Source organism: Microtus ochrogaster, linkage group LG2 (genome assembly GCF_000317375.1).
Source record: "Microtus ochrogaster isolate Prairie Vole_2 linkage group LG2, MicOch1.0, whole genome shotgun sequence".
Classification (NCBI taxonomy): domain Eukaryota; kingdom Metazoa; phylum Chordata; class Mammalia; order Rodentia; family Cricetidae; genus Microtus; species Microtus ochrogaster.
Genome location: NC_022028.1, coordinates 2,780,223 through 2,789,368, shown reverse-complemented (window position 1 = coordinate 2,789,368; position 9,146 = coordinate 2,780,223). Strand labels below are relative to the sequence as shown.

The 9,146-nt window shown below is 53.0% G+C and overlaps 1 protein-coding gene across 3 annotated transcripts in view; it reads left to right on the top strand.

Annotated features, from left to right (window-relative positions):
- Window positions 1-8,844, top strand: part of Frs3 (fibroblast growth factor receptor substrate 3) — a 16,157-nt gene extending 7,313 nt beyond the window's left edge. For 2 of the 3 annotated variants that reach the window (XM_026785576.1, XM_026785575.1), the window contains exons 2-7: window positions 1,565-1,707; window positions 3,272-3,360; window positions 4,135-4,321; window positions 6,307-6,468; window positions 7,218-7,369; window positions 7,603-8,844. In XM_026785576.1, coding sequence (XP_026641377.1) covers window positions 3,295-3,360; window positions 4,135-4,321; window positions 6,307-6,468; window positions 7,218-7,369; window positions 7,603-8,514 — 1,479 coding nt within the window. In that variant the 5' untranslated portion in view covers window positions 1,565-1,707; window positions 3,272-3,294 and the 3' untranslated portion in view covers window positions 8,515-8,844. Of the gene's footprint in view, window positions 1-1,427; window positions 1,477-1,564; window positions 1,708-3,271; window positions 3,361-4,134; window positions 4,322-6,306; window positions 6,469-7,217; window positions 7,370-7,602 lie in introns of those variants that run through there. The other variant, XM_013350943.2, reaches the window with a different exon arrangement.
- Window positions 8,845-9,146: the final 302 nt, after the last annotated feature.

Below are 9,146 nucleotides of genomic sequence, written 5' to 3'. Positions count from 1 at the left end.
GCGGGGCGATGTGAGTCGGGGCGCGGCGGGGCGGGGACCAGGCGGCTCTACCGAGGCCGTGTCGCGCCGCGCCGCAGTCTCCGCTCCTATCCTTAGAAAGCCCCAAGCGGGCGAGCTAGCGGCGGACCCGGGGGCTGGGGGCGGGGATGCAGGCTTGGAGCTCGACTGCGACCTCCACATTCCATCTGGGTATCTAGAAAACCTGTAACCAGTTCTGCCTCTCGCTCCCCAGACCCCACCCTCTCCCCTCCCCCTGGTTACACCTTCGGGTCTCTAGGATCCCGCAGAACCCCCTCACTCACCCACCCAACCTCTTGAAATACCCACCGACACATCTCGTTCTCCCTTCAGTGGCCCACAGGCTTCCGCAGTCACCATCCAGAAATCCCTCAGCCTTTTCATTTCTGCACCATGCCCAAATCCAGAATCTCCCAAGCCCATCTTCTCCCAAGGCTTCGAATATATTTTCAGACCACATACCTTCATCTAGTGCCTGTCCCTACCTACCTCAGACCAGAACCCCCCCACCCCACCCAATGTAATCTCTCTCAATGGATTATCTAATAATGTGTTTGAAATCTCAAAGAAAAAGAGGGGAGTCGGAAAGGTGCAACCCCTCCCCCATCTTGCATCCAGCAGCTCTTGGCTTCACATCCCTTCCCAACACCCTGTTGATGGTTTAAGCTCCCATGGTCTTTTCAGTACCTGCCTTTAGCCTGCACACAATTCCTTTAACCTCCTTACTCCTTCCAAAGAATTACCCAGACCAAGAGGTGTGGGGTTCTTTTACCTAGAGTTGTGCAGGGCTGGGGGGGGGGGGGGGGGCACTGGGACGTGCTGTTTTCCTGGACCGGGAGGGAGGGATTTCAGGAGTTTTCTTCAGAGTCCTGGCTTGTTGATTCATCTATCTAGGGCTCAGATAATCTGAAAATTTGCCTCTTGTTGTAACTGTCCCTTCTGACACTAGGAACAGAAAGCCTGACCAGCTTTCAAATGGGAAGTGCTTCACTAATACCTGCTTCTAGAACTTCTAGAAGTTACTTCAGCTAGAACTCCTTGGTATTTCCTCAGAAAAGGGGAAGGGTCAGGAGTTGGAGATGGTGGAGATGGTGTCTGAATGACAGACCCTCCCCCAGATATAGCAACAAAACGTTCTAGAATGTTGGTTTTCAGAATCTTAAACTGGTGCTCTTGCTGAACTAGCATATTGTTATTGTTCTTCTGAGAAAGAAAACTTTTCGTAGGGTTGAAATTCTCTGCAAGGTCAGGTGGTGGTCTGAGCTGCAGGATTCCGAGGGGACGCCAGTGATGGCTGCCAACTGGAGGTGTTGGGCATCTCAGAGTTCGTTGTCCTTGGTCATAGGGAGGTCCATCCAGGGCTACAAAGTTGTGGCCTTTCGTCTGAGATCGTGTTGTGTTCATTGGTCTTTCTAGCTGGACCCAGGATTCACTAGGACCTGGACCAGATAAATCCAGGTGGGAGACACTGATAAGTCCGTTTCATGAAGAGTTGGGGGCTGAGGGTAGGTTTCCATTAACGTATGGTCTCTGTCTCCTGTGCTAGGTGAGCCCCAGGTGTGAACCACAGGGATCCAGGTGATTTTCTGCAGACGCTTTGCCATGACACCCCTCCAAGGACGGGGGGAGTGAAGTGGGAATCCTTTCCCATGCCCCTCCCAGGGTCAGCTCCCCAATGGCCTGGGTGAGGTAAGAACTGTGGCTAGGTGTCAGTTTTGTAGAGTTTGTTAACTCGGGAGGAATATAGGGAACAGGTCACTGGATTGTCAAAGGTTCTACCACAGCAACAGAGGTTCCTGGATAATCCACTACCTTGTGGTTTTTCGCAGTAAAGTGAACCTCTTAAAACTGCTGGCTGGGCTGGGTGGTGGTGGCGCACGCCTTTAATCCCAGCATTTGGGAGGCAGAGGCAGGTGTATCTCTATGAGTTTGAGGTCAGCCTGATCTACAAGAGCTTGTTCCAGGACAGGCTCTAAAGCTACAGAGATTCCCTGTCTCGAAAAATCAAAAATAAAGATAAAAAGCACTGCTGGCTGGGCCTAGGAGTGTAGCTGGGCAGCAGAGCGCTCGTGTGGCGAGCACAAAGCACTGCATTGGATTTCCAGCACGAAGAACAAAACCTCTGTTTGGGTTCTGTCCGTTTGTGTCTTATTCCCTTAGGTCACAGAGGTCTAAGTGGTTTCCCTTGGTAGTAAGGCAGAAACTGAGCTGTTGTGACTGTCTTCCCATTATCAGTAGCCTGAAGGGAAAAGCCTGCTAAGGTCTCCTATCTCTGCTCAGACCTTTGGGAAAGCAACCCGGCCTTCTGTGAGTTGCTTTCGTGGAATGCTGGGAGTTCAGTCTGGAGCCTCATAGGAAATATCTACTGCTGAGCTACATGCTCAGCCCCAGCATTTTTCTTCTTCAATGAAGAAATTTCTAACCAAGGTTTTTTTAAAAAATCATGCTAGTCTGAGCCCAGCCTGGTAGTATTTTTACTCCCAGCACTTGGAAGCCGAGACAAGAAGATCTCTGTGAGTTCCAGTGTTCGGTCATTAAGTGTGGGTTTGTCTTTTTTGTTGTTTTGTTTCCATTTGGTTTTTGGTTTTTTCAAGACAGGGTTTCTCTGTGTAGCCCCAGCTGTCCTGGATCTCTCTCTGTGGACCAGGCTGGCTTGAACTCACAGAGATCCACCTGCCTCTGCCTCCCAAGTGCTGGGATTAAAGATGTGCGCCACCGCCTGGATTGTTGGGTCTTATGATCACAGTGTACTAACAGTTTACTTGAAGAGAACACCAGAAATACTCATTTCAGGTGGATATTAGGGTGGAGCAAGGGAGGAAAGAGAGAACATGGCTGGAGTGAAATGGGTAAGGTGAAAAATGAGGGAAAGAAAAAGGAACAAGATAGTATCTGCGACACGCAAGGGACACTGTTTGCTGACTCCAGATGAGGATCACAGCTGTGACAGCCACTCCCATGCCCCTTATAGCCATGCTGCTCTTCCAGTCAGTCACTCCATAGGCCAGACCCCTGTGTGCTTCCCAGGCCTCTGAGAAGCTTGCTATCCCCCGCCTGTAGGGGTCCTTCACTCATTCTAACTTGAATTAATGTTTATCCCAAGCATGTTTGACCACGGGTTGAGAGAGCATTCCCTCAGCGTGCGTCTGTGTCCTGCAGCCTCTTGGCTGGAGGATGTGCTCACAGTGCAGTGTCTGCTCAGAGCTCCTTGGCAGGGTGACTGGTGACCTGCTCATCCCTTGTCTGTCCCTAGGGTGGAAAGGCTGCTCTGACACCATGGGGAGCTGCTGTAGCTGCCTGGACAGAGACAGCGTGCCACACAACCACCCTACCAAGTTCAAGGTACCCAGAGCCTCTCCCTGCTCGAGTTCCCAGGGCCTGTTGAGTTTAGGCCTCCAGTATCTCTCGGGAAGGAGAAATGACAGGCTATGGTGTGGACTCAGTAAGGTGCCTTGTGCTTGCTCTCTGATGTCTGAGGTGGTCTGGCAGGGGAACCTAACCCTTTTTTTTCTGGTTGTTCTTTTCCTCCCACCCCCTTCCCACCAAGAATAATATGTTTTAAAGAGAGCATACATAGCCCTGAAGAAACACTATATTGGTGTTTTATGAACCTTAGCTCCCTACATCCCATAGGAGGCGCCTTCTCCTCACACTGGGGTTTGTCAGGGCCAGTGTTTCTCCTTCCCAAGTAGAGAGGGAGCCCTCAGCAAGTTTGTACAGTTTGGGGATTGGAGGGTGGCTGTATCTGCTCAGCAAGTCTTTCAACTTTGAATTAACGGTTAACCCCTTCTTTGTTGACATCCTGGCCTTTGAAATTAAGCCCCAGGAAGTTCTTGAGCATCAGACAGCTAACCACCTGGCCTTGGAGGTCAACAGGTGACCTCTTTCCTGTCTGCAGATATCAGAGCTGAGAGCCATAGAAGAGATTACCCCATCGAACTGTCATGCCCCATGGCACTGCTCCATGTGACCCAAGGGAGCAGTGTTCCTGTGGTACAGCTGAGAGCCACTCAGTCTCCTGGCCCTAACCCCACAGTCACTGTCTCCCAGTGGCTCAGGGTCTCTTGCATACACTTCTTGGGTTCTTTACTGACCCTGTGTCCATTCTCCCTGCAGGTGACTAATGTGGACGATGAAGGGGTAGAGCTGGGCTCAGGGGTGATGGAGCTGACCCAGAGTGAGCTGGTGCTGCACCTGCACCAGCGGGACGCTGTCCGCTGGCCCTACCTCTGCCTGCGGCGCTATGGCTATGACTCCAACCTCTTCTCCTTTGAGAGTGGGCGCCGCTGTCAGACGGGCCAGGGTGAGTACCAGCTCTGCCCTCCAGGACAGGGACATGAGCTTGTTACAGAATTGGAGCGTGGCCTTTCACATACTGACATCAGACTTGGTGGTGTTGCTCAGAGCAGAGAAAGGTCCAAGCATCACTGCTGTTCTTCCTCGAGCCTTGTGGGAACATTTGGTGCGCAATCCATGAAGTAGCCAGTGCTCCGAGGCCAGAGGCCACCTAGCAGAGACAAACCACTCTTCCCATTGTTGCTATGGTTTCAGGGTTCTACTGCTGTTGCAGTAGGGAAAAAAAAGCCTTCTGAGCTACCATGTCATACACCCTGGGTCTCATCCATAGTGGAAGAGGTCAGGAAGAAGACTGGCTGCTCTGGGCTGAGATCTGGGGAAGCGGGAGCTTGGGTCTCATATACAGATTAGCCTTCAGGAGCCCAACATTTCTCTGCCATCCCCTGTGGGCAGTGGAGAGTACTGGTTCCCCCTGGGCATCTGCCCTCTGCAGCCAGAGGTCAGGGGCTAGCAGCTTGTTCCAAGAGGCTGAGGTTAGGGCGTGAGGTTTGGGCTTGTCCATTATGTCCAGGTGTGCTCAGCTCCAGAAGTCCTTGAGATTGTGCTGCAGGCAGACAGGTGGAGGAGAGCAGCGTCAGGCCAGTGAGTCTCCTGGGTTGACTGCTGTGCGGCCCTTTCCTCCATGTGTCTCATTCCTGTAGTTCATGGGCACTAGAGGGCACAGGAGAACATGGCGTGTGAACAGAGATGAGGCAGAGAGAGCCGCTTGATCTGCACTTGGCACCTGAGGGAGGCTGTCCTAGATCCCAGTGGGGGGCTTCTCCTGATACCAGGCTTTCTCTGTCCCCTCCCTCCTCCATCTCTCACCGCCCCTCCCCTTTGAGATGGTCTTTTACCTGTAGGCTTCACTGGTCTCTAAACTCAGGTGAGTCTCCTCTCACCTCCCAAGGTGGTTCACAGCAGGGTGTCGCCACCTCTTCCTGTCTTTTCCAGCTTTTACATTTCCTGTCACAAGAGCCCTTTTTTTCTTCCCCATCTTTCTCATTCTGTTTCTACAAACTTCAGTTGCCCTATACTCGGGCAAATGGGCAGCACTATAACAGTAATACGATATGCATTGTCCATATTTCCACTTAATTGTATTTATTATTATTTGGGTGTGGTGCTGGGACTTAAACCAGAGTCTGTGCATGCTAAGTAAACATTTGACCACAGATTCCACCCCTACCCTGGTTTTTTTGAACAGGGTTTTAATGGGTAGCTCAGGCCAGCCTTGAACTTTGTGACTACTTATGAGGGTGTGGTGCCATATCTGGTGATATATCTATCTTTGCTGTGGATGTGTGCCCAAGGTATCCCCAGAGCTGCCCCTGAATCCCATGATCCCATGTTGCAGAGCCCCAGGCTGGCATCTTCAGAGCCATTGAATTCCAGGTGTTCAGTCCATTCCTGGCACTTTGGGGACAGGTCAGACTTGGAAGGGCTTAGAGGTTGACCATACGCAGGAGCCACAGGACTGCCTTGCTGTGTCTCTCTTCAGCTCTGCCCATCTTCTCCCTTTTTCACCAGAACCCAAGCTCTGGGAGGACCCTGTGTGCAGAGGCAGGAGGCCTAGTCTGTGAATGACTAGAGGGCACTGGGTGGAGCTTGTTTTTCCTGGAGTGCAGGGAGATGGGGACAACTCTCTGTGGTTTTCACTTCACCCCTGAAGGCAGCCAACCTCATGAAAACAAGCATACCTGGGGGAATATGGCTGCAGTGCTGGGCCTTGGAACTATAGCAGGTAGTATAGAGAGACAGGTGCCAGGGGTTTATCCCCTCCCACCCATCCCTCCAGCGTCTTTGGGGTTCTAGAATGCCCCGAGGATGAATGCTTAGGAAAGGAGAGGCACAGGGTGGGATTGAAGTTCAGGGACATTTCCTTTTGACTGGTTGAAGTTCCCTAGCCGCTTAGGGTTTGCAAGAGCCTTGTTGCTTTTTTGCCTTCTCCAGGGATCTTCGCTTTCAAGTGCTCACGGGCTGAAGAAATCTTCAACCTGCTGCAGGACCTCATGCAGTGTAACAGTATCAGCGTGCTGGAAGAGCCAGTTATCATCACACGGAACAGCCACCCCCCAGAGCTCGAGCTTCCTCGAGGGCCCTCACAACCCACTGGTAAGGAGACCCCCACCCCAGGAACCGTGAGTCTGGGAGGCCCAAGTCAAGCTAGCAGGTAGGGGATAGCTGGGTTGAGCCAGCTTTCCTGGACATTCCATCATCAGAACCATTCCTGAGGATAGCTCAGTGCTGGGCAGGGCCAATTGGGTGACTCAAGCTGGAGCTGCAGAATCCTAGGCACTGGGTCGACTAGTGGTTGGGAAGCAGACAGGAAGACGTTGGGTTGCCATAGAAACAGCAGTCTGGAGCTTTTTGCTTCTGTCTGTCTACTGGGCTAAGTTACACACAACATGTACCTCTCCTGCCTTACTGGTGCAGCCATCTCTGGCCATGACTGTGTAGGGATCCCCACGGTTTGTGTTCGTTGGGTCTCTGACTACACAACTGCTTATTGCTCTGCATTCCCTGGCCGGGTCTGGGGGAAATAGGAGGGATAGAAACGGTCCCTGCCTTTGTGGCGTTTGCGTGGTGCTCAGTGGCAAAGCCTGACTGCAGTCATGGATGGTCCTGGGGTGACAGGTATACCTTCCAATGCTTAAAGTAACCCGCTGTGATGGAATGGGAGCTGGGGCAGCCTCAGGCCTCAGGGTGACTTCAGAAGGCAGGCCAGGGCTTCCAGTTCAGTGTGGCTTAGTCACACGAGGAGCCCGGAGAGTGTCTTGCCTTGCACCCCACAAATGTGTGCATCTGAATGTAAATGATTGTCAGGTGATTCCCATACCCCTCCCCTTGGCTGCCACCTCTAGGCTACACTGTCTCCAGCCTCTCCAATGGCTGCCCTGGCTGCCCTGGAGAGGGCACACGGTTCTCCGCTCCCCGCCGACCCTCCACAAGCAGCCTCCAACATCCCACGCTTGGGGAAGAGTCCACCCACACCCTCATTGGCTCCGATGAGCAGGTGCGCATATGGTAGGCTGCTCTCCAGGTGGGGATGGGGCCTAGGAAAGGGTGTGGGAAGGGGAAGAAACACAGCAGGGCTCCTTTCTACCCCCAGAAGGGTGAGCCTCTTGGGAGCTTTAGAGGCGGCAGAAGAAACGTGGCTCTTTTGCTGTTCCTCTGGTTCTGTCCACTGCCTTTCCCACCCTCCTAGTCCTTGAACCCACTTGTTCCCTTGACATCTTTCCCCTGCAGTCCCACACCTATGTCAACACACCAACTGGTGAAGAAGACCACCGCAGGAGTCGCCACTGCCTGCAGCCACTGCCTGAGGGCCGGGCACCCTTTCCACAGACCCGGGTTTCCGACCAGCGGGACCCGCAGGTGTTCTTACAGCCAGGGCAGGTCAAGTTTGTGTTGGGCCCCACCCCGGCTCGGCGGCAGGCGATGAAGTGCCAAAGCCTGTGTCCCAACATGCATGACTCTCCCCATCACAACAATAACGAGGGCCCTTCTGAGTGCCCAGCCCAGCCCAAATGCACCTACGAGAATGTCAGCGGGAGCTTGCGGCAAGCAGCTGGCTGGAGACTGAGCCCAGAGGAGCCGGGGTGGAATGGCCTGGCCCACCGTAGGGCCGCACTACTGCACTACGAGAACCTGCCCCCGCTTCCCCCTGTGTGGGAGAGCCAAGCTCAGCAGCTGGGCCGGGAGGCCGGGGACGATGGGGACTCCAGGGATGGGCTTACACCATCCTCAAATGGCTTCCCTGATGGTGAGGAGGATGAAACCCCACTACAGAAACCTACCAGCACCCGGGGCTCCTCTACCCGTAGCCACAGCAACTTCCCTGTCCCACTGACCCGACGCCGAGGCTCCCCAAGAGTCTTCAACTTTGATTTCCGCCGGCCTGGCCCTGAGCCCTCAAGGCAGCTCAACTACATCCAGGTGGAGCTCAAGGGCTGGGGCACAGACCATCCCAAGGGGCCCCAGAACCCCGCAGTGTCCGGAGCTCCTGGGCCCACCCCACACCCTGCTCGCAGCTCAGACTCCTATGCCGTGATTGACCTCAAGAAGACCGTGGCCATGTCCAACCTGCAGAGGGCTCTGCCCCGGGATGATGGCACCGTCAGGAAGACTCGGCACAACAGCACCGACCTGCCTCTGTAGACCTGGTCCTTCCCCGCCCGCCTCCTGCAGGGAGACCTCCACCTCACCCACCAGCCCTGGACTCAGCTGCTTTGCAGACACTGGGGCAGACCAGATGCTTCTCTGCATTGCTGGAGTCCCCACAGATATCAGCCACTGAGTGTCCAGTTCCCCAAGCTGGGGAGAGGAGAGGGTGAGCTGGAGAGGAGGGAGCCATGGTGTAAACTGTGAAGGGTTCCCAAGGTTGCATTTTGCACCCTTCCCTAATGTCCATTTGTCTAGTCTGTCAGCTGTCTGTCTGTATGTGTTTTCCCTTTTTCTTGTTTCTTTTCTTCTTTTTTTTTTTTTTGGTTGGAGTTTTGAAACATTTTGTACCTGTTGGTTTTATTTATCAGTTTATTTTTCTATTTATTGTTTTAAATGTAACTTAACATATTTATTATTAATATAATTATTTTTAAATTCTGGTTCAGTGAGTCTATCTTCTTGTGCAGTCTTTCCTGGCAGGGGTCTAGATAGGTAGAACAGGCAGGCCTGATAGAGATAGGGTCATTCTGGCAAAATCAGGGTGGTTGTAAAGTCTGGTCATTTCTTTTTCTTCTCTAAGAAGCCTAAAACTTATAGTTGCCAGGGATGGACGAGCTCTTGCAGAA